Source organism: Synchiropus splendidus, chromosome 2 (assembly GCF_027744825.2).
Source record: "Synchiropus splendidus isolate RoL2022-P1 chromosome 2, RoL_Sspl_1.0, whole genome shotgun sequence".
NCBI lineage: Eukaryota > Metazoa > Chordata > Actinopteri > Syngnathiformes > Callionymidae > Synchiropus > Synchiropus splendidus.
Window position 1 is genome coordinate 31,368,337 of NC_071335.1, and position 25,483 is coordinate 31,393,819.

Genomic DNA, 25,483 nt, shown 5'->3' on the forward strand with positions numbered 1-25,483 from the left:
TGCTGTAATGCATCACGTTGTGATTCAAGGTAATTCTGTTCTATTTTCTGGGGTGTGTCTATTGCTTCCATGGAAGTTTATCCATCTCACAATTAGATTTGCGATGAGAGGTTCAGCATCTGACTGGGCTCTTGTAGCCATCGACCAGTGATGGTTGAAGAAAGTGCATCAAATTGGTGGCACCTTAACTTTCATCAGCACTAGTGGCACATGTGTTTGATTGGAAACATTATACTGAAAATGCTGAAGCTGCTATAACTCTTGCTTTTATGACAAAATTCAATGTCTGTACTGGTACTCTAGTTGCGCCATGGTCTGTATACAATGATTAGGAAACGCTGAGAAACAAATGGTGGTCAAAACACACACACATTAAGGTTGAAACATAATCCAGAGTGGCTGCATGTGGAGAAGAATAGTAGAAGAATAGTAATAATATAATGACAAAAGTGCTGGACAGAGACCATTATTCCTTGGTGCCTTCAATGTAGCTCCAGAGTTCGGTTCTGGTTAATACCATTACAGTGCAGGACACTACACATGCTTCCCGAGCAGACGGACTGGAGGCACTTCACTACATCACTGTAAAAACAAACATGGTATCAGCGCAAAGCTGCGGTATGGTAGTCAAGTCACGTGACTTTGTATCAGCGCAAAGCTGCGGTATGGTAGTCAAGTCACGTGACTTTGTGGCAGTATTGTGGTCAAAGAATCCCCCTGTGGTTCACAAGGTTGCCGGTTTGCTCTCCAGCGTATGTCTCTTGAGCATTTATTTTTTAAATGAATGCATTTACTGTGATCCTGTTTGAAATTCTATAACAAGGCCATTTACAGGGTTTTTAACAACCAATCAATAATCCGAAAATATTGTGAATGTATCGATTTCTCTCAATACGTGAACTGCCTGAATCCTGGTCGTCATCCCTCTACTGCAGGGCCAACATTGGACCTATCACCTGCAGTTTCTTGGATGCTAGTAAGAATGATGACCCACCTTGTCACGTCAGGGAGGATGGGATGACAGAGGACCAAATTTCAAGGTATGGAGATGCGTGTTGGGAAAGATTCTTATTTTCCTTTGTAGTTAATTTTCCAGTCCTACCGTCAGTGTCAGAGCGTGACAGTCCTGTGTTGCACCTGTGCAATGTGGCGTCCGTCCCCCGGTGCGATTTTATTTATTTATATTTACGTGGCTCATGCCACACCCCCAATAACTCCACCCCGGGAGACGTGAACACGCAGCGATGGCAGCAAGTAGAGTCGGGCTTCGTCATTTAAATCTATTAAATATCTCAATAAATTATGGTTTATTTCTCGGATGGCAGTTGTTCTCGGCTCCTTAAAGCAATGGACAAGCTTCCAAATATTCATTCAGTTACAATCACATATTGTGATTGTGTGCCCCAAAACATTTCCCATCCCTTTTAGGTATGGTAAAAAAAATAAATGAAAAACATAAGGGGAATGTGTTGAAATGGCCTTCTGTAATAACGTTGAAAGCACTTTAAACTTTTATTCAATGACTTTGTAGTTATCTAGACGTAGAAAAATGTTCCACCATTGTTTTATTAGTAGCAAGTGCAGAACAGTGTCATTTGAATATTCTAAATGTTTCAGGGATGAAATTTGGGCATCACGCAATAGAACTTTTTTTTCCACAATGTAGTGTGGTATCAACGAGAGCATATTCAGAAAACATTTTAGAAATGTTTTCGGGATGTTATTTAGATCCCATTTCATCAAAGGTTTTCTACAGAAGACTCCTATGATATGATATGTGAGACATTTTGACCTGCACATTAAGAGGATGTTTTGGTGGTGTTGTTCCATCAAATGTTCTTTTCCAAAATCTCCCCTCGTAGTTTCGTGAAAACAAAGTCAGAACATAAGCACAAAGCAACACTTGGAAAAATGTTTACAGGATGTTATTAATATATATATACAAAACATAAGCAGGCTTAAAACATTCTGACATTGTCAGGGGCGCCCTCGAGTGGTGGTCCATTGGCATGGTTGTTTACATAATGAATGAAACGAAACCAAATACAATCTAAAATAGAACTGTCTTCATATGGCGCCCCCCTTTCTATTTCACACATTCACTTGACCATATATTAATAATTGAATTGATATATTAAAAAAAAAACTAAACAAAAAAAACATCAGTTACATGGATAGAGATGAACAACATTTTTGGAATGTTTTTAGAAAAAGAAATTCTGGATTGTTGTGGGGACATGAGAACTTTCAGCTCAGAACATTTATATTTTTGGTAACATTCTCATCACAAAATATTTTTAGCTGAGTGTCTTTCGACCATTGCAAACTGCTTTTAGTTACATGCAGATGGTAATTTGTGATTATTCAAATGATAAATCATGACCCATTTAAACATTTATTTTCATACTGACACTATAACAAAGATACAGACCGACCACAGTTGAAGGTTGAACTCTGAAAAGGTGTTCTCCACACTTCTTCATGGATGGCAGAGGCAGGATGGATACTTGACGAACACTGTCAGACGGGTGAGTGTGCAAACCCAAGGAGCAAAATTTTGATTCAAGATCTTCACACAGTCGACTTGTATTTAACACTTGAGTTTTACCAACATTTGTTGATGTAACACACATGTATGCTTCTCTTTTAAAAAATCATTGATGATGATTTAGAAGTATTATTTCCCAACATTTAGTAAAAGTAGAAAGCTTTGGTTTCCAATAAGCATCGTTTTCATTGATTTCTTCTATTTTTTTGGGGTTGTTTATTCTGTCCACGGTCAAGAGCCTTTATCAAAGGTGTTTCTCAACTGCTGCTGGGAAGTCATGTGAATGCGCTTGCGTGAGTTCACAGGGAGGAGGATTGATGGAATCGCCATGGAAGATAAAACCTAGATGCACCAGAGGTGGACAGATTCCATGACAGCAGCTGGACATCACAGCAGGATGGGTGGAAGTGTACTGTGGCTGCTGGTGCCTGTGGCCTTCGCCTGCTTCTCTTCTCTGGCAGAGGCAGCTCCTTTGTGAGTGTTGAATTAAAGCAGAAATAAATCAGATTTTGACATGAACATATTATTTAGAGATTTTCTGTGATGGTAGGTTTCATATTGAACAGTTAAAAAATCACAGTCTGGTTCTCCAAAGTATACAAGTACAGCAAACCTCTAGACAACGTAACTTTCTCTGGGCGACCCACTATACCTGTGCGTGTCGACACAGTGTTGGGCAAGTTACTTTAAATTAGTGACTAGTTACAGTGACTAGCTACTTCTTTCCAAGACAACGTTTGGAGGAGAATAGCTGTGGAGATTGTATATGATGACGTTGTGTGTATGATCAAGCTCATGTAAATTGCTGGCGTTGTACAGAGAACCGGGTCGAAAGACGGATAAATACAAGGGTCGCCCCACTCCATGTAAACTCGCTGACAGGCAGAGCTCTGTGCAGCCATCAGTGCATCAGGCTCTGTATGCCTTCAAGAGTAGCTGCATTTTTCCATTAACACACACCCCTCTTCCACACAAAGCTTCTTATCAGTCTCATTCAGTCAAATCCAGCGATATTCCATGCAAATTCCATAATCGGTCAATTCCGTGATTTTGTGATTCCGTGATCACGGCACATCAGGCCCTGTTATTTGCTGTGACTTGTGTGCACCAAATGTTGTGCATGGAATCGCGTCACCACACACACTCAATATTCGCATTATGAATTTTCCGCAATTTTGTGACACTTATTCACGTTGGGGTCAGCGTGCAAGGACCTGAAGTCAGTTATTTGTTACTTTCAACGGAACTAGTTACTCGGGAAAGTGACGTTTCTTTTGTTGTTGTTTTTTTTTGCTCTGAACCCTATGAAGTATTAATATGTTGCCTGCCTAACTGAAGAGCCAGAGAGGCCGCCAGTCCTCTGGCTTTCAAGTCCTATAAGACCTGCAATAATTCCAATCCTACCACAAGTGTAATGCGCCACCTAGCGACCTGAATATGCAGTGGCAGTGTGGGTCATGTGAGCGCAAGAGAATGAAAAAAATGTAAAATGCTGTATGCTGAATGATTTCCACATTTATTGTAGCCATAGAAACAAGCATACAATATATTTCTTGCAGTGCAAAAGTTTTACAGTGCCACATACCATTTAGCTGCTGTGGAAGTCAAATAGTAATAGTGCCAAACTGGTGAAAGAGTTCCAGACTGAGCAGTGCAGGGTCAAAATCTGCTTCTACTTTAAAACAGGATCTTTATCAGGGGATCAAATGGATTACACATTGTTTGTCCAGTCACCGCTACAGCAAGGCAGTCTAGTCTAGTCTAGTCCAGCTAAGTTGGTCAAACCCTTGATGCTCTTTCCAAGACAGTGGAAAGTCCAAATGAGGGAACAGAACAGGGGTAAACATGGATAAAACAAAAATATGTGAAAAGATGAAGAGATTTCCATATTTTTATAAATAAATGGTCTTAATTTTTTTGATCACTTCAGTAAATGGTTCTGCAAAGCATTTCCTTTCTTGCCTGAGCGCAGTGAGTTCTGGAAAAAACTGCTGCCACCTGCTGTTCCTTTGGGCTTATTGCTATCAACCGTACTTAAGGTGATAATAGAGATATTGAATTATAAAGGTGAAATGAATGTTGGGAAATGATGTTGACTATGACAAATACATTCAAATAATCCTTTTTTTCCAATCACAGTGTTGGTAACAACAAGCGTGTCAGTGAGGGCCTGCACTCCTGATTTTCAGGTTTATTTTATTTTAAAAGTTAAACAATGTTAATATTATGGGTCTTTTCTTGCTCTGCAGGACGCTGATGTCAGTTCCCAGCATAATGCGAGTGGGCTGGCCTGAAAATATCTTTGTGGAGTGTCAGGACTGCTCTGGTGGTGAAATCAGGGTCAATATCGATGTCAAGGATTTTCCATCTAAAGCCGACATTCTTGCACAGACCACGGTGAACCTGAACACAGGAAACCATTTTCAGGGACTCGCAGCAGTTACGGTAATGTGACACAGCCATGGATTTCCTCTGGTCAATGTCATCAAGTCAAAGTATCTTTAAATTGGTCAAGTCTACTCATCTAGACATGCGTTGATGCAGAAGCCAGTAGGTAAACCTCTAGAGTCATTGAGGACCACATTTGAGAAAACCATCCACATGATAGTGAGACCTTTACTCTAGCCATGCCCTTCTGCTTGTACGAGGCTCGGGTTACGGAGATAGCATAAAAGGTCAAGAGCTTCAGATCTCACTCCGACAGCTCCTCTGTGGAAATACCAAGAAGCTTCCGAACATGGCCTCATTTGCATGTCCCAGGTCCGTACCAGAGGTTGTGTCATACAGAACAAGTCAGTATCAACTGGGATGCGTGCAGCAGGCATCCTGACATGAAGTATCTGGCTTCTCTGAATGAGGGCGAGAACGAGGTTTTCAGCACTAACAACTAGCAGATAAAACACATTTTCATTTTATCTCCAGGACCATTGTGCATGACACTGTACCGATCTGCCAGTCCCACAAAAGAACAAGAATCCTCTCAACCCCAGAGTTTCTGATGTCACTTTAGTGCTTTCCTGGCTTTCTTTTGCAGTCAACATCTCTCTTTCTGGTGGTTGCAGATCCCTGCCGAGGGCTTCAGCAAGAATCCCAATGCAAACCAGTTTGTGTACCTTCAGGCCCAGTTTCCTGACCGACTATTGCAGAGAGTGGTCATGGTCACTTTCCAGGCAGGCTACATGTTTATACAGACTGACAAGACCCTGTACACACCCAACACCAAAGGTAAGACCTGCTCAGCAAAGGTTCCCGCTAGTTTCCGCTCATCGACTCTCGAGAGCGGAAGTAGTTTGTTAACACATATATTAACAGTATCAGTTCTTGCTCGGTCAACGCAGGACACTAGAAACTGCTTTGCATAACATCAGAAGGTGGAAGTCTGGAGTCAGACTGAAGAGCCACACCATTTTAACACTTGCCGTTGCACAGTGCGCAGGTCAATTTCAATTGGGCATGGCAGTGTGATACAAACAAGACCATGTGGGATGATCTACTTCTGATACCTACTTCTTTGCAGAAATGGAAAGAACTGAACAAAATAAACTCAGTTAATGGGATTATATTACAACTAGTTAACAATGTGGTATGTCTTTGTTTAAGATGGCTTTATGTGTGGACATTTGAAAACAAATAACAGAAAAAGTGCCCACTTTTTGAGTTGTTTACAGTTGTTTATTTCTTGTTTCAGTCTACTACAGGGTGTTTGGTTTGACGCCCCAAATGGGAGCTATAGAAACAAATGCATCCGTGGCCATTGAGATTATGGTAAAGAATATTACATTCGAGGTTATTGTCTTTTTTGCTGCTCACCAGTTGCTTGCTTTGTCTTTTTTTGATTTCTTGAAGACACCTGAAGGACATGTTGTGCATGATGATCAAATCGCTCTGAATTCGGGGTTACTGAATGGTGAATATCAACTGGGTGAATTAGTCAGGTAGGTTTTTACTTTAAACATGCCCATCTTGTGACCTCACCCGCATGCTGAAGAATGAACAGTCTCAGAATCAGTAACCCAGAGATCTGTTTATTTCAAACACTCAAGTTTCCTCAAAGTCTCGTCTGTTCTCTTCTGCAGCCTTGGAGTGTGGAAAGTTGTCACCCGGTTCCAGGACAGCCCACAGAAAAAGTACTTTGCAGAGTTTGAGGTTAAAGAATATGGTCAGAACTTTATATCACCCTCATAAATTCGTTGCATGCAAATCAAATACATTTTTTTTCCTCTGCAGTGCTCCCCAGTTTTGAGGTTAAACTGACAAGTCCACGACCATTTTATTTTATAAACGAGCCTGAACTTACTATCGACATCCGAGCCACGTATGTAAAGAACTCTCCTTACATTTTTGCGATTAACTCTTTGAATGGTTGTGATATTGGTTTGATATAATGTTTAGGTATCTGTTTGGAAAAGAAGTGGAGGGCGTCGCATATGTGATATTTGAGATCGACGCAGAGGACCGGAGGATCGGTTTGCCAGGTTCACTGCAGAGAGTTCAAGTAGGTTTTGCTTTAATGCACTGAAAAGTTGGGTATGATTCCAGACTCCCCCACAAAAACCCTCCCCATGCTCTTGTCCCTCCTCACGATCCCCCTTGAGGTCAACTCTTGGTCTGACCTTGTCTCATCAGATCGAGAAAGGCAAAGGCACAGTGACTCTGAAGAGAGAGCACATCACCCAAACGTTCCCGAACATTCAAGAGCTGGAGGGAAAATCTATTGTTGTTGCTGTCAGGGTGCTGACATCGACGGGTAAGAGAGTTGCACGGACCATCAAGTCCTCAGCAAAACTGAGGTTTGTATCTCATCCTATCTTGAACAGGCAGTGACATGGTGGAACAGGAATTGAAGGGGATTCTAATCGTGTCATCACCGTACACCATCAACTTCAGAAGAACGCCCAAATACTTCAAACCGTCACTGTCTATGGATGTTTGGGTGCGTTGTGATCCCGTCTGGTTTGAACACCATTTGTTGATTTCCCATACTAATGGCTGTAAAAATGTTGTGAAAAAGTGTTGGATCTCAATTGTCATTTCAATATTGATCGGACAGTTTGATAAACTGGCTGTTCCTGGTGCTGTCAGGTTGCTGAACATGGGACAATAGCGGCAATACTGTTTATTTGTTCAATTGTACATCCTCTGGACTGGCACTTATCTGTTATTATTTTATTATTATTTATCTATCTATTTATTTTTGGACATTTCATTTGTTTTTGGAAACTGGAGGCCTCAGACCGAAATTTCGTTGCCATCATATAGTAATATGTTTTGTGCAATGACAATAAAGAAAGTCTAAGTCTAAGTCTAAGTCTAAGTCTGAATGGGTAGGAAGGCCAGATAGACACACAGAAAAAACTGTTTTCAGACTTTTTACTCCTTTATCCTTATTGCAAGGTTGAAGTCCTCAACCCGGATGGCAGCCCTGCAGGGAACATTCCCGTTACAGTGAATCCCGGCGAACAGGTGGCCGTTACCAATGACGAGGGCATTGCCAAGGTTCCAATTGATACCGCTTCAGATGACTCAAGACTGAGGATCAGTGTAAGTCTGAACATCTCAACTCTTCTTAACACTCCTCATCATCATATCATGAGAACCAGTGTTTGTATTTGTTTTGTGGCTCAGGGGACATTAACCTGATATTTTGATTTAAATAAAGATAATTTTTTATTTATATTCATAATATTTTTTCTGATAATGTTGTCCAGCCCTGTTGAGTACATGAGGCATATTCTTGTTATTTCGGACTATACAGGCAGAAACAAACGAACTCAACATCGAGGGCCACCAAGCGACAGCTACCATGGAAGCAACAGCCTATCAGTCCAACAGCCGCAACTATATCAGCATTTGTAAGATAAAGTCCAACACAGTCTTTTTGACGATACATTACATATTCTCTATGACAAGCAATAGTGCTGAAATTTACTTCATTTAAAGCGGTGAACACAGAAGCCAAGGTGAAAATGGGAGACAACATGAAGGTCACTTTGAAGATGAACAACAAAAACAACATTGACATCACAGTCCTGGTGAGAGTTGGTGTGCGTCTGAATGAAACTTCTCTTGAGTCGTAAATCCATTGTGATTCCTGGATTTCTTGTGTAGCTGATGAGCAAGGGACAGCTGGTGCGCTCCATCCGCAAAAAACAAGGCAAGACAAACTTTGTCATTCCCATCACCAAAGAGCTGGTGCCGTCCTTCCGAATCATAGCTTACTACCACGCTGCTGCAAATGAGCTGGTGTCTGACTCCGTTTGGGTGGATGTTCATGACACCTGCACAGGGACGGTAAGCGTGGTTCAACATATTGTATCTGCACTTGGAAATTGTCGCTCATGAGCTCCAGTTTGAGCAGCAACAGAGTGAATTTCACACCTATTTTATTCTTTGATTGAATTATGTTTCGTGTGTTTCTCTCATTTAGCTGAAGCTGGAAATAAATGGTGGCTCTAATCACTTCGAACCCAGCGTAATGTTTGGTCTGAAGGTGACTGGAGATCCAGGAGCAGCTGTGGGACTGGTGGCCGTGGACAAAGGAGTCTACGTTCTTAACAACAAACACCGGCTCACACAACAAAAGGCAATGTCTTGACTCTCTCTTCTGAAGTCTGAAATTTCTTGAGCTGGTGGAGAGACAAACAGTATTAGTCATGTTTAGAGCAATAAATGGACCACTACCAGATCATCTAGATCATCATCAAGTAACTCCTGATGAGGAGGGGCAGAGAAGAAAAAAGAACTTGTATTAACCACACTCTCGAACCACACTCTAGAACCACACTGAGACAATGGTCCCTGCAGTAGTTGGAGTGAAGATGTGGAACTCACTGATAAAGGAAATGACAAACCAGCACAACACGATGGTTTTCAAGAAGATCATCTGACACAGAAACTGCTAGATTACTCTGGGAACAAATGCTTATGATTCAAAGTAACTGAAGGTCAGCAACACATACTGTACAACACATACCGTAAAGGTCTGATACAAACACACATTTGGGAACATCACCGACTCGTACGAATGTTGTCTTGGTAACAGTCAAATCATGTTTTTCTGTGATCACATCACTTTTTTTGTTCTCAAAATAATCCTGGTGCTCGCTCAACGTGGCACAAGCACGCGCCCAATCACTGAGCCACCACTTGAAGTTGTCTGCTCTCATTGGCTGAACTCCTCCACCAATCACAAGACGTTACAATTGACAGGAAGGCGGGTCTTGAGGAACTGAAATAGTAAGTTAATAAAATTCTCACAGCGGTAGCTCAGTAGTTTTGTAACTGCATATGGTTGAGCGAGAGAATCTGAAGTTGAGCGAGAGCGCACGACAAATAACCAAGACACATTCGTACAAGTCGGTGGCAGAGATCTAGCTCCATATAATTCCTCGACCAAAACATTTCTAGAACTCAGGATCTTGTAGTCAGCAAGAGCAGGTGACACATCTGAATCCATCTGTTCGAAATGCGTCTTTGACCACTGGAGGTCATGCGCAGTTGAGACCAGCAACCCAGCCGGCATTTTCATGAAGAGTACATGCTCAGATTTGAGTTTGTTTTTTGGGAAAGGAACAAGCGGCAGCTGCTCCAAAACAATTCACAACCAGATCTGTTAAGAAATGATGTTAGGAGACAACACACAAGTTACAAGTTGGTAATTAGTTCATGATTGTGTTAAAGTAGTTACATTATTTTAATGAGACAAAGTGGTAAAAGTGATGATTTAACTGTTTTCAATGCAATGGGATTTTCAACTTTTGAAAATGAAGATGTTTGATCTTGAGAAATGTCAGTGCTTTGAAGCTCCCTCTGATGATCAGATTTGGGACCTGGTGGAGAAGCATGACACTGGCTGTACCCCTGGTGGAGGGAGGGATGCCATGAATGTCTTCTATGATGCAGGACTTCTTCTTGAGTCCAACACTGCGTCTGGAACCCAGCACAGGAAAGGTAAGCAGAGAGAACCTCTCTTTCGAGATTGATGACACATTTTTGAGGTTGATACTTTTGAAATAGTTTTGCCGTTCTGCTCAAAATGTGACCACAATGCAGAAGAAATGGTCAAGCCCATCGAGGGCTCCTTCGTGTTGACCACCATGTGTCACTCACTAAATTTGTTGTAGTGTGTTATGTGGTGAATACAGTCATCCACTTGTGTTTAGATTGGTAATTGTGATTTGTGTTTTTACAAACCAGTATTCGTCAATATATGGGTCAGTTTGGGATGGTTTGTGTTTCTGTATATTACGCTCTGTATGTGTGCATGAGGTTGAGGGAAGGATACTGGAGAGGAAATGAGCATCAGAAAATGAGTGTCACTTCATCGTATATGTCAAATTTGCGTGTTCCCATCAAACAGTAGTGTAACTGATGGAAACACTCAAAAACCAACCTATATGTTAATAAAAACAAATAGTTCAATTTTCTTCATTCAAGCTCAAAAGAAATATAAATATATATAAATATATATATATATATAAATATAAAAAGATTGTTCTTAAGTTTCACTCTGCTCCTGTTTCAGAGTTGAAGTGTCCAACGATCAGCAGGAGGAGACGATCCCTGACCCTGAGAGAAGTCACAGAAAGTTTAGGTAAACATTGTGATGTTGAGAAAGTATGACCAGGCCACACTTTAGATGAAGGAACATTTACTACTCTAAGTAAACTATTCATACGTGTATTCGCAGCATATGAGTCAAATTTTAACCTGGTACAGCCAACAAAATTCCACTCTAAACGACACCATAATTACCATAATTACCTATTATTAACTGTAAATGAACAAGTAGTTTATTAGTATTATGTGATCCCCAATCTGAAGTCTTACCCAGTATTTCATTAATTTCCAAATATGGTAAGTTGTAGCACCTGGACAGAAAAGGTCAGATATGTTTGTTTATTGTTGCACTTACTCACTCACTCACGCGACCTACGTGTCCAGTGAGTTATTTTACAGAAAAGTTGGAGAAGGAATGTTGTCAGGAGGGAATGACACAAACCTTGCTGTCATACTCCTGCGAGACACGGAGCGAGTACATCACAGACGGACCTGCTTGTGTTACCGCCTTCGTGTACTGCTGCACACAGTTAGAGAGCCAACGGCCTGAGATGAAGCCCAACACACTTCTACTGGCTCGTGGTGAGACAAAGACACAAAGATCAGCCACATGAAGTTCATCTAACATTATTCAATTGGATATATTTACGTGTTGCAGTTGACGACGATGATGACGACAGCTACATAGACAGTAATGACATTAGGTCTCGCTCCAAGTTCCCTGAGAGCTGGCTGTGGACATACATCCATCTTCCAGCATGCGCCCCAGGAGAGCGCAAGTGGTGAGATGTCAGGAAGTTATTGTTGGTGATTTTGACCATCCTAACATTATTAATCCATCAAACACTAACATCAAACTAAGTTCAAATACCATTGTACTCCAAAGTTCTTTATTTCGAGAAGTTGCACAATTTCTGATTATTATTAATCATCTGAACAGTTGTTGCTGCCAATATTTTATTTTGTTTAATTTTCTTCACTCTAGAGGATCTATAAGAATAGAATTAATGGGAAAATATTCCCCCTCACAGCTCCATTTCATTTTGATGACCTTAAATTTTTTTTTGTTTTTATGTTTTTCATGGTCTATGGGTGACTAAAACATCTTTTCTTTCAGTAAAACAAAGTCTATTGAGAAAGATTTTCCACTCCAGGATTCGATCACAACCTGGCAGGTGACCGGCATCAGTCTGTCCAAAAGCAACGGTGAGCACTTTTTTATTCATGTTTTTTTTTTATCTGTGACTACCTTCATACCAATTTTCTGTATCTGATCTTGAAGGAATATGTGTCGGTGATCCACTGGAGGTGATCGTGGAGAAGTCATTTTTTGTTGAACTCAAATTGCCTTATTCAGCTGTCATTGGGGAGCAAATCGAAATCAAAGCAATCCTCCATAACTATCGGGACAAGGGTGCTACGGTAGGTCACTGATGCAGGACAGGGATGGATTGCATTTAAGTTTCTTGGAGATCCATTAAAAGGAGACCTCTTCTCATGGTGTCCTCCCGATCTGCTGTCTTCAAGGTGCGAGTGGATCTTATAGAGAAGCCGCATGTGTGCAGTTCAGCATCCAAACGTGGGAAATACAGGCAGGAAGTGACAGTTGGACCACAATCCACCAGATCTGTCCCATATGTTATCATTCCCATGAAGGAAGGAGAGCACCAGATCGAGGTCAAAGCTGCTGTGAGAGACACTGAGCTCACAGACGGTATCCAGAAGCCGCTTCGTGTGGTGGTGAGTGACCACAAAACAAATATTGCTTATAGTTTTAGTAAAATTAAAATGGTGTTGTCAACCCTATCCAGTCCAGAGGCGTTCTGGAAAAATCTCCTTTGATAGTGCATCTTGATCCTGCTAAAGAAGGTGTTGGTGAGTGAAAGGCTGCTGCACACTCTTCGACAGTATCACTCTGACTGGACACTGCTTCTCTAGATGGCAAGCAGACGATATCTCTCAACAGTGGAATCCCCAAGAAAGACATCGTCCCAAATTCACCCACCAACACATATATCTCAGTGACAGGTGAGGACAGGTTTGTGTCTTCACTTTGAATGGAAAATAAGATTAAAAATAACTTCCTCTTCACAGGCAGAGAGGATTTAAGTGTCGTGTTGGAAAATGCAATTCGAGGAACCGCAATGGAGCGAATGATCTCCCAGCCATCAGGCTGTGGAGAACAGAACATGATCGGCATGACTCTGCCTGTCATTGCGACCTTGTACCTGGACAGAACTAACCAGTGGGAAGATGTTGGCTTGACCAAACGTGATGAAGCATTGCAACACATCAAAACAGGTAGGTAAACCTACATGACGCAGTGGCAAGAGAGTGCTATATGTACAAGTTCTTGTCTCAGAGGCTGAAGCCATCTGTTGATGCTAGCAGATCTCTTTGTTGTGTTTATCTTTAGTTACAGTTCCACACTTGTGTGTGCCTCATTGCTTGTTTTTTACAGGTTACACACATGAGCTTAAGTATCGTAAAAATGACGGCTCTTTTGCTGTGTTTGAAGAGCATAGCAGCAGCAGCTGGTAAGCTTGAATTTTAACCACCTTTTCCAAGGATTCAAAATTACAAAACTGGCCAGTAACCATTGTTAGCTTTTTAAAGAGCCACATCAGGTTGCATAAATATGAATTTCCCCACTGTGGGACAAATAAAGGATATATCGAATGAAAACATTTTGTTTAATATGTGGCACATACTACACGTAAACCTGCAAAACTGTCACTTAAATCTCAAAATGCTTCGGGTGGATTTAGCATAAGTGAAAAAAGAAAGAGCAACATGTATTAATCCTGTGCAGTCTGAGCCATGAAACAGTTGACAGGGAGCTCCAGGTCTTTAAAGCTGAGTGTGAGGAACCTAGTGGAGCTGAACCCATGTGCTTGAAACACACAAAACAATAGAAGGATCAGAAAGCATGCAGCAGTCCTACAAGCTCATGGATAAATGCTACCATAAGCTCAAGCACCAGAAAACATATTGTCAGGCGGTAGAACGTGAAGAGGAGACACAAGACAGAGGCCTAGAATCAGCAGTTTTCACAGCAGCACTTGTGAGCATGTGGGTACCACGATTGCTGATTGGTTCCAGGTCTCTTTTGCATGCATTTGTATTACAAAGAAGATATACATTTTGTTTCTCATTATATATTTGAATTGTAATTTTAAGTTGCAAAAACACCCCTCAAGGGGTGAAAATACAGCCCTGCACATTGATTGGTCAGGGAGGGTTGGTTGCTGACAAAAACACGTTCTGAGTGTCTTTTGAATGCTTGACGGATGCATTCCTCAGGTAATAGCTGCATTTACGAATGAAAAAGAAATGCTAGTTGTTGCCCTCAGAGTCGTCAGTTTGGATTAAGGGTCTTATCGACCCCAAATTTCCAGGATTCTCAATTTGTGAGATTCAAGCACAAGGGGGCACACTAATAAACACTTGCTACAAAAGCTGATTTTACTGGTGGAGCACTAAGGGCCTGTAATAGTTGGCTCACGAATGCTGGCACCAGAGTGAGATGAAACTGCTGTAGGTGGAGCGGAGGCAGAGGTGCTTGAGCCAACTGTCACTCCACAGTTGCATTTTGCAAGCGCACTGTGGACTGCATTCATAATGTATATCCATACTGTATAAAATCACTTGGCGAGAATGGCAGGAGAAATGGGAAGTGTGGCCTGACTAAAGCCTCTTTTGTCAGTTTTATGCCGGTTACGAGAGAATTGACAGCCCTGTGCTAACATGTTAGCATTCTCTGCTATCTATGCAATCAATGGCTGTACTGGGCTGTACAACCGCCGGGGAAAATAGCTGGTTATTTATCCAGCTCCCACGGCTTTTATCTCCTGCTGCATCACTGAAGCAATTTAGCCCCCCAAACATTCCTGTCAGAACCTGTTGTGGCAACTTTTATTGTACATAAACTGCTTTGTATATTTATAAAGAATGAATAGTACTCTTTATAAATACACAAATTTAACCACGGTCACCACTTTCATCAAATGTCGAAACGATGATGCACATTTTTATTTATTTATTTCAAAATTAATGAACTACAGTCAAATGAATCGTATTGGTTAAACAATATAAATCAGAATGGTGATATAAATCGAATCAGCACCCAAGTATCTGGAAAATATTGAAGCAGGCCAAATGGATATCAGGCGTTATGCATTTGGCCTGCATGTGAGCGATGGAACATCTTGTGTGTCGTGTCTGCCTCTGAGATGTAGAAACCTCTCTTTCATGTGTGTGTAAACCTCTCTTAAATGAAGCAAGTTCCTATAAATTCTGCGGTTGGTCAATATGTGTTGAAGTCAAGATGGAAATAATCATCCCACTGTCAGTGATGCTGACTGCATGCGACAGTTCAACCTAAGTGTGGCTGAACAGGAGATGCTACATGTGTAATCTGTTTTGTCTCCTCTGAAAGGTTGACTGCTTACGTTGTCAAGGTGTTTGCCATGGCAGAGAGGCTGATTCCACTGAAAAACAGTGACATTTGTGATGCTGTCAAGTATCTGATCCTTGAGGCTCAACAGCCTGATGGAATGTTTAAAGAAATTGGAACCGTAATCCATGGAGAAATGATTGTATGTATAAAACTACAGTCACACAACTCCATCCTTTAGCTCACTGCTAAAAGCCTGACTTGCTGCTGTATGCAGGGAGATGTGAAGGGCGGAGATTCAGATGCCTCCATGACAGCGTTCGTCCTCGTTGCATTGCAGGAGTCTCATAGACATTGTAATGCGTCAATTGGGGTAAGCTTTTTATTTTAATTGTAACTATGACATTCATGTTCATTATTTTGCTTTCATCTTTGTCAGCATCATCACAATCATCGTCATCATCAGCAGCGTTAGCATCTGGTGTTGACTATTCAGATATCAATGATCATGATGAAGATGATGAAAAAAAGAAACAATTGATTTCAGAAGAGTCTGATTCTAACATGGTGTGGTTGTTCTTTTCATTGACTTGGCAGAGTCTACCAGGGGCAATAGAGAAATCCATCACCTTCCTGGAGAAGCGCTTGCCGTCCCTCACTAACCCTTATGCAGTTGCCATGACGTCATATGCTTTGGCCAATGAAGGAAAACTGCAGAAGGATGTGCTCTTCAGGTTTGCAGCTGCAGGTAACGTGATAGTACTTTCGTGTTTGCTGAAAATCAGAATAAATTGATAATGCCATGGCTCGATATAAACGCTAACAAAGCACTGACAGAGCAGAAACCTTCGCCAAGCACTTTTAGTCCATTTTTTTCCTTCATTCCCGACATATTTTTTCTCCCAGTTTTTCAACTTCGTCAATTAAAACTTGCACAGTTAAAACCCACAGAGTATTGTCACATCCTATATCTATCACCTTTCCCTTCATACGATGTCACTAAGAATTAACATCTCTTATTTGTAATTTTGTCATTCTACAATATTAGATGATTTTTAATACCTGTGTTCGCTCGCAATATTCACTTTCTGCCGATTTGTTGCGTTGTGGGTTTTTACATGGCCATCAACTCTCGCTTCTGTTTTTGAGGGAGCTCCATGTGACGCCGAGTACTGTTCAGGCAGAAATTCAGCCTTGAAAAGTGACGTGAATCTATATATAATAAAACACACAGTGTGTGTCGACATTTCTACTGTAAAGCAGCAATTTTAATGTTACAACATGGACTGTAGCTCCTGTGACACCAAAGCTGAGCGTGCTGGAGTTCATGATAGTACTTTCAATTGCACTTACAACACAAGAAACTCATTCATTCGCTTACACCCAGCCCTGATGAGATTTTTTTTTCCCTGATAATAGTTTTAAACATGGTTAATTCAGGAAAATTCAAGAAAACACCCAATAAATACACTATTTGTTACAGAGACGCGAGAAGCTAACCCCAGGTTACATTATGGAGGCGCTACTTCCGCAGATTTTTTAGTACCGGGGTCTTTTATGTTACATATCAGCATATGCATTTAAACGTTTAAAATGAAAGCTTTGGCAATGGTGTCATGGAACATGTGCTGAAAAAAAATCCCAATCTAAAATGGATGTTATGATATTATTAATTACTAGTATCTGTACTCGGTATCGGCAAGTACTTAAATGTCAGTACCTGAAAAAAGTGATATCGGGACAAAACCCCAAATATGAATCCCTAAATCTTGACAAACCGTACATTTTACTATTAGTTTTGTTGAAAATATTTTCCACACTTGATCTTTCTTATTATTAATATACTTTATTAATCAATATTTATCATTTAAATTTGTTTTGCATCCTGCCTAGTTCCTAAGTTAAAGACCTGCATGTTTATATGAACATGTGGCCCGGCTTGAATCTGCCAGTCCAACTTAACCTCATGAGCGGAGCCTAACAATGACAGCATCAACTGGATAATGCTCTTTGATGAACATGCATTAACATGTCTCCCTCAGACCGGACCCACTGGCCTACTCCAAAGGGGCATGTCTACTCTCTCGAGGCCACGGCTTATGCTCTTCTGGCCTTAGTCAAGGTCAAGGTAGGTGGCTTAAGTTGAATTGGGCTGGAACTGAATTAAAAACAAGACAAGCACTCATGAGAGAACGTACCTCTGCCAAGTCACTCATTTCCACCCACAATGTGATTGTTTTTTTTTTTAACAGAATATTTTTGCCCTGAATGAATTTTATCAATATTATTTGCAATGAGTTGGTGTATATATATATATATATATATATATATATATATATATATATATGAGAAAAATCAACATTCCATAAACTGTTTTGTTCAGGCTTTTGAAGAAGCCAAACCTATCGTGAGATGGTTCAGCCAACAGAAGAAGGTGGATGGTGGTTTCGGATCCACTCAGGTAACCCTGAAACTTTCCGTGAAACCTTTTGAAACAAATGATGATCTTCTGTCTGCTTTTCTTCCCAACAGGCGACTATCATTGTCTATCAGGCCGTGTCGGAATACTGGGCCAATGCAAGAGAGCCACAGTACGATCTGAAGGTGGACCTCATGCTGCCAGGAAGGTCCTTACCTGACAGGTTCAGTCTTAACAGAAGAAACCATTTTGCAACAAGAACATCCAAGGTGAGAACACACAGCAAGAGCAGCTCCTTCCTGTCTGCGGCGATGTTATTCCTGTGGTGAACATAGTGATGTAATCCTCTCGAGTCTCAGCAGTTCCTTCAAAAAACAATCTTTTAATTTCCATGGAGATCATTACCAACATAAATGATGAAATCTATCATTGATGAAAACACGAATTAAGAACAAAAAAGGCAGTCGATTTCACTTGAATGAGCGGTAGGCTATATTCTTAACACAAGAGGGCGCAATTGTACAAACCGATATTGATGGAGGCAGTGGTGATGCGGACCACAAGTGAAAAATGTTTCTAAAAATGGCGAGGTATGTCTAAATGCAGGATAAGGTGCTGCTGAGCAGAGAAGATGAGTTGTTCGTTTGTTATCAAAATAATAAATGGTTAGGGTTAGGGATAGGAGGGGAGAGGCATTCTACCCAATCGGAATTGAGGAAGCTTTACCTTCCTCTACCTTCTTAGTTTCACAAATTCGCTGCCCGTTGAGTGGGCAAGGCAGGCAGGCACTGTAGGTATGGCATCATTACCATTGCATCAATACAATGACATTCAATGTAAAACGTAGCACTCAACAAGGTGTAACTTTGAAAATACAAACATTAACATTTTTATCACAATATGAAGCCTCTGTATTAGTATGTAAGATTTGCCCAAAAGGGCCATTTAAAATAGGTTAAAAAAAACCTTCAACCCATTCATCTATAACTTCATAATCCAAAAATATATTTGCCCACAGTTCAACGAGATAAACAAAGACGTGGATGTGGTCGCGACTGGCACAGGAGAAGCCACTCTGACGGTCCGTGAGCACCAGCGTTATTAATATGGTCCTTTAGCATCACTGTAGTCTCCTCAACCATTCACTGAAGTGTATCTCAATGTCTGTCCAGATGGTGTCTCTGTATTATGCCATACCAAAAGAAAAAGAAAGTGACTGTGGGAAGTTTAATTTGTCGGTGCAGCTGATCCCAGGTAAGGGATCGTTCTTCCCTCGCACCACACCATGTTGAGAACACAGTGTTTAATAAGCAGCAACGCCTTTAACTCTCATGTTTCTCTCCTTATTCTGTTCCCGTGTTTGATATTTTTAACCTTTAGTTCTGACGAAACACTGTAATGAGAGTTGATGATGGGCTGCTCTTCTTCTCCCCCAGACACTATTGAAGGCGATGAAGAAATTTTCAAGTTGAGGATGGATGTTTTGTAAGTACAGACCACGGTTGACTTTGCAGCTCAGTTGAACCCAAAAAAAGTCATTGTCATGAGACTGAAAAACAATATCAAAGATATTTGATATTGAAAGTTTGAATCAAGTCAACCTGACTAATAATAGTCAAAGAAAACCTTTTGCTTCCTATCCTGAAGGTTTCATCAGTTCTGATGAGCTGGCTTGGAGTTCAGGCTTATATCAGGCCAGCTGAATGGGCAAAGGTGTTAATGGACAGGAGTAGAAGCAATCCAGTGTGATGGATGACAAAGGTTCATCCATCACACTGTCACCCCTCCCCTCTGCCAGGTACAAACATCCATATTTGGATGCAACCATGACAATTTTGGACATCGGCCTGCTGACTGGCTTCGTCCCCGAAACAAAGGACCTGGACGCGGTAAGACAGCATGTACAGTAAGTGTGTGCCGATGGCAATAACTGATTCTGTATCTAGTTGGTCAAAGGAAGGGCTGCCGTTATTTCAAAGTACGAGATGAACAAAGGCCTGTCGGAGAGAGGTTCTCTCATCATTTACCTGGACAAGGTTGGAGATCCTGCCGGTGTCTCTTTCTGTCCTCGGACTGTGACTCACTGATACCGCGTCTCTGTAGGTTTCTCACAAGCGTCCAGAAGAGATCACATTCAGGGTCCGTCGCACAATAAAGGTGGAAGTTTTACAACCAGCTGCCGTGTCTGTCTATGAATACTACGACCGTGAGTGTCATTGCACGTGTGCAAGCGCACGTTTTTGGATCAACGATTCAAGATTTTGACACGAATGTGATTATTGCAGAGACGCCATGTGTGAAATTCTACCATCCGTACAGAAGAGATGGAAAGCTGCTCAGGCTCTGTACCAAAGATGAATGCAAGTGTGCTGAAGGTAGGCTCAATCGTACGTGCATTTTGGCAGGCATGTGCTAGAAAAAGGGCGCATGTTATGAAAAAAAAATCTGTTTCTTGGATTGTTTTGTTTAGATTTACAAACATTCTTAAGATTTCCCCATTAATTTCTATTACCACATGGCCCCCATCCACATGGACAAGTTACTAGTTTTTAGTTGCACTATTATTGTTATTATTAATAATAATTATACTCCCATGTGCTTGTCCACTTTTGTTAATAAATCTTGTGCATTTTTTTCACCTACAAACTATGCTCCAAAGGAGGGGTTTTTCTATCATCATTGATGTTCTTTCAAGTTTTTCATAAAAATGTAAAATATAAATGTTATGATGCATGAACTGTGGCGTTGGAAAAATACACAACTTCAGTGGCAAATGTTGACCACACCCTAGGTGAATGTAGTTTTGGGTAGCGTTATATAGCGACAATGAGTCCCCAAAATACCTCCACATTTGAAGTGACAGAGCTTGAAATTTCATTCAACAGAGTGCTCTCTGCCATCGCTGAGTCGTTTTTGCATATTTGCCAATGACTGCAGTTGAAACTCCTAAAGCGGCCAGTTGCTGCCTGGTGCCAAAATGCTGAACTGTCTGCTGTTTTCATCTCCAGAGACCTGCAGTATACAGAAGAAAGACAAAATTGACAACAATCAGCGACTAGCCAAGCTGTGTGAGAGCACAGAGACCAACGTCATAGATTATGGTGAGTAACAATGATTTGTACAAAAAGAGTACACTCATGGAACAGATATAAACATTTTTTTCCCACAGCGTACAAAGTGTCTGTGGAGTCATTTTCCGATGCTTTGTCCACCGATGTTTACACAATGAGAATCATGGAAGTCATCAAAGAAGGTGAGTGCAGCTGTTTTAACAAACCTCTGTTTACTGTCACAGGTTTGTTCTAGTAAGTATCTATGAAAGTAAAATAAGGCTTCAATAATAATGCATGTTGTGCATTTAAGAATATAAGCAGCTTCCTGACCAAAGACACGTTGTTACATTTTGACTACCAAGCCTGTTTTCCGTATTTTGGTGTCATTTCAGGAAGCCTGGACTTGAACAGTCAAGGAGAACTGCGCAAGTTCCTTGGTTATCCATACTGCAGGGAGAATTTTGATTTGCGTCCTGGACAAACCTACCTCATCATGGGTTCATCCAGTGACACGTACAAAGATGATACGGATGGAACGTAAGTTTCCGATTTGTTTCACTACATGTGGATCCTCAATGACATTCTGTTGGGTGTATCATATTACCACTGTTACCAAAGTTACTTTGAAAAAGTAATCTGACTGCGGATTACTCGAATTAAGGAAGTACCTTCGTTACTTTACCGATTACTTGACATCACAAGTACATTATAAGTTACTTTTCAAGTTACATTTATCAGCCGACGACAGCTCTTATTGCCTCAATATGACATTCCTATGGCCAATTTGTGCTTGTGTTCTGAGCATTTAGTTTTTTACCTTATATGTGAGCTTTAAAACTGTTAACTTGTCGATGTTTGGGGTCTTTTTTTCATCAAAATCTAACCATTGTGAATGTAGTATCAGTATTTTATTGACACACTGTATAAATACATTGGACCTAAAATCGCACAGACGAAGCAAAAAAACTGACTATTAAAAAAGGTCCTCTCCCGATAAAATACAAAAAGGAACCTTTTTAATAAATTAGAAAGCAAAAACAAGTCTCACTTTCAGAAATGTGCACAAATAAATACAAAATAAACATGAGGTTTCTTAATTTGCATACTGACAGCGAGAAATGTTGAAATAAAATAACATGTTGAAATAAATAAATGTAAATATACACAGAAATAGCCCCATTCTTCGACAAAAATGAAATCAGATATTTATTTATTTGGACATTTTTACATTTACTGTTCACATTTATTAATGTCTTTATACATTTAGTTATGTATTTATACATGTATACATTTAACATAATTTATAAAAATAATGAAGAAAAGTGTGGATGGCTAAATTTATTGCAGGTATTCTTTACCCATCAAGATGATGTTTAAAAAATTGAGTCCTTCCTTCTTCCTTCTTTCTTCAATCGGTCATTTTTGCACATCTGTGGACCCTGTCGGGCTCATACTGTCATCTGTAGCAGGCACCAAGTAGTGAGTGTATTTTCAGCTGGAAAAGCACCTCTCACCTCACTCCTGTTTACAGGAGTGAGGTGAGAGGTGCTTGACGAGGCTGGCAGCTTGACGTGTCTCGCACATGATGTTGTGCAGCAGAGGAAGCAAAATAACTGGATTGGACTGAACATGTGAGATTATTCGTTATTGAAAAAGTGGTTATATAAAAGAAAAGCATTGCTAGTGATCAGTCTGAAGGACATATGTGAACAGGAATCGCCCTAAACCAGAGGTGGCAATTAAATTTCGGAAAGGGCCACATTAGAAACGGTTGTGAGGGGCCTACATGCCAAAAGAAAGACAGCGATGACTACCACACATGATGGAAAAATATCTATCAATATATACGAAGTAGCAAGGACAAAGAGTAAATATGCCATGAAACCTATTGGAATTTTTCATTTTATATGCAGTTAATTGGAATATAAATAAACTATGACACTGACATCAATTGATGGTTTGATCCAGGTCCCATCATTAGACTGGTGGTTCAGGATTTCGGCTGTGCCAAAAAAATGGATTGACATAATTGTGATTTTCATTTAGTATGATTCAGAATCGATTCAAAATGTCCCGAAATCGATTTCTATGAAATAAAAACATCTGCTGACTGTCGGCTATTTTATCACAACTATTATTTACTAAACTATTTCAAATGCAGACGCCTGCACACCAGATATGTTGACCTCTGATTAAATTTATACATCATTTGCACAGCCTACAGTAATATCCTTTGTTAAGCACAACGCAAATGATGCAAACACAATTAAAAAATGACACTAAGACTGTTTCCCTGCTTCAAAATAGTAATGATACCTTTTACATCCATGTAAAGATATAGATGTATTCAAATTTGAACCTGTCCTCCAAGTACAGTCGCAGAAAAAGTTCTAGGACACCCTTAAATTCCCCTGTTACACAGTGTCAGTCGTGGTTCACTTCTTCATCATGGAGCTGTGTTTTGTCTCAGGTACCAGTATGTGCTGGGGGAGAAGACATGGATCGAATACTGGCCCTCACCCACCGAGTGTCAGGAGGATTTGTATCTGATGGTGTGTTCTGGCATAAGGCTGATGGTCAGCAAATACCATCGCGAGGGATGTGAGCAGTAATGTGTCTTGTAAGGAAATCAAACAAGAACCATCTTTAAATGACGTTGCTTCCCTAACTGTGTTGTGTGAAGTAAACATCAATGCTCTTGCAGATTGTTGTCATATATCGTTTTTTTTTTTTTTTTGTGTGTGTCTTTATGAAATCACTTACATATTGTTACGTTTCTTGTTCGAACTTTGCTCAATGAAGAAAAAATGCTCTTCATTTTTTTGGATTGATCTTACTTGTGTGATTCATTCCTGTTTAGTCTTATTTTATGTAAAAAGTGTCAATACTATTCTGACTGATCTGTTTGGCATAGCCATTTAAGATAATTTAAAAATGGCCAGAAACTAAATACAAGATATTATACTTTAACATTGATTTGTATTGATTTAGATCAGGTGCTACCATTTACATTTGTTGTGTCCTTATCTGTCATTTGTGAAAAGGTCACAAATATTCGCGAAAGTACACCAGTCTGACAAAGCAACTGTGCACAAAGCCCACCAGTGAGACTTTTGGACATTCCCCGGAACCCTGTTCTGGTACTGAATTAAAAAACATTAGCATCCATGAGTTCCATATAGTAGCTGGTCGACAAGACTAGTGGTATTCACGCACTTCTGGGATCAATGGTTACAGTGTGCAACCTTCAGTGTGCTCAGCCCTTGAGTGAGGCTTCACAATTGTATAGCCCAAGAGTGAAGTGTGGGGAGCAATGTACCCTGAACCAGCTGCCACTAGTGAGTATGCATGCCTCCGCACGGTGAACCACACCTAACAACAACACCACATCATGCACACCAAACCAGCACCACACAAAATCCTAACAGAACAACACAACTCACAAGCTTTTACTCCGAGTGACGGTGATGGCAAAACGTGAGTCCTGCGTGGCACATGGGAAGTGAACCTGGGTCGCCTGCGACAACGCTACCACTGTACCACCAACCCGTTGTCGATACAGTACTGTAAAAAAGACGTCAAGTGGCTCATTATTAGGAGGGGTCCGAAAGGGGAATTCTGGTCGTATCCACATATGAAGACCCTGCAGAACAGTGGTCATAAACAAACCTGGTCTCAAAGGCAATTTGTTCATGCTGTCACGAACATTTAATCTATTGGATACCCCGTGCCTGGGTGTTTTTTTTGTTCCGAAGACAATGGGGGGAAAAAATGAATGGGGCTCCAATTGCGGAGCATTCACATACTATTACATCTTACCGCTTCTCCGACCCAGTTACAACATTACCACACAAGCTACCAATTTCACCACTTGGGTTTGATTTTGACTCTTAATTCACCGACTCCCATCCCTGAGTGCTCTCCGCTTTCCTATTGGATCAGCAACAACACAGACTGGAAACAAACTTCGCAATTTGTGTGTGGATGTTTCCTGACAACACAGAGCAAAACAAGTGCAGACTCATAATATGCACATGGTTTTTATTTGTTTAAATTCGTCTGAAACAGTTTAGTGAGTGTGCCACATTTTCATAGAAATAAATGAAACTTGACCTTGGTCAAGTTTTTTAATCAGGTGTTGTCATAGGCTACTGAAGTGCTATGTGTATTTTCGGGACAGACAACAATGGTGATTACCTGGATGAGTGGACGTACTTCTGACCAAGTAAGCCGTGCGGCCCCGAACATAAATTATTTTAGTGCTTCTAGTATGATTGTTGCGCTTTGTATTTGTGCCATGTAGTTTGAAGGTGTGATGAACTCTGGTTTAACTTTCGCCTAGTGCCAGTTAAAGCGTGAGTTGTTTTTTTTTTACCAATACTGAGGACCTTTTTGCAATGCGACGACACGGTTAGCCATTTGTTTTAGATCGTTAAGTAAAAGATTTCATAGCCTTGTGGGCACCAATTCTTGACAAAACACTATCCTTGTGGGGACCTTTTGCCAGT

General features: G+C 40.7%; 1 protein-coding gene across 1 annotated transcript; it reads left to right on the plus strand.

Moving 5' to 3' along the window:
* Positions 1-2,073: 2,073 nt before the first annotated feature.
* LOC128754615 (complement C3-like) lies at positions 2,074-23,698 on the plus strand. The gene is made up of 43 exons (XM_053857347.1): positions 2,074-3,022; positions 4,798-4,993; positions 5,611-5,773; positions 6,237-6,313; positions 6,395-6,483; positions 6,625-6,707; positions 6,776-6,863; positions 6,941-7,043; positions 7,175-7,295; positions 7,366-7,481; positions 7,943-8,089; positions 8,304-8,400; positions 8,489-8,580; positions 8,657-8,839; positions 8,976-9,131; positions 10,369-10,498; positions 11,073-11,141; positions 11,492-11,689; positions 11,766-11,889; positions 12,225-12,313; positions 12,390-12,529; positions 12,635-12,847; positions 12,919-12,982; positions 13,046-13,135; positions 13,202-13,408; positions 13,569-13,644; positions 15,546-15,705; positions 15,781-15,876; positions 16,101-16,251; positions 17,546-17,631; positions 17,887-17,964; positions 18,036-18,191; positions 18,941-19,003; positions 19,095-19,176; positions 19,359-19,407; positions 19,721-19,811; positions 19,869-19,958; positions 20,026-20,128; positions 20,208-20,297; positions 20,931-21,023; positions 21,092-21,175; positions 21,368-21,512; positions 23,446-23,698. Exons 1-43 carry the CDS (start codon positions 2,895-2,897, stop codon positions 23,585-23,587), a joined length of 4,998 nt encoding a protein of 1,665 aa, XP_053713322.1. The 5' UTR covers positions 2,074-2,894; the 3' UTR covers positions 23,588-23,698.
* The last annotated feature ends 1,785 nt before the right edge of the window (positions 23,699-25,483 follow it).

Bases quoted from the DNA above. Each gene is read 5' to 3' on its own strand.
- LOC128754615 (XM_053857347.1), top strand. From the start codon at position 2,895: ATGCACCAGAGGTGGACAGATTCCATGACAGCAGCTGGACATCACAGC. The intron at 13,136-13,201 runs GTGAGGACAGGT...TCCTCTTCACAG, and splicing joins CACATATATCTCAGTGACAG to GCAGAGAGGATTTAAGTGTC. The intron at 16,252-17,545 runs GTAACGTGATAG...TGTCTCCCTCAG, and splicing joins CTTCAGGTTTGCAGCTGCAG to ACCGGACCCACTGGCCTACT.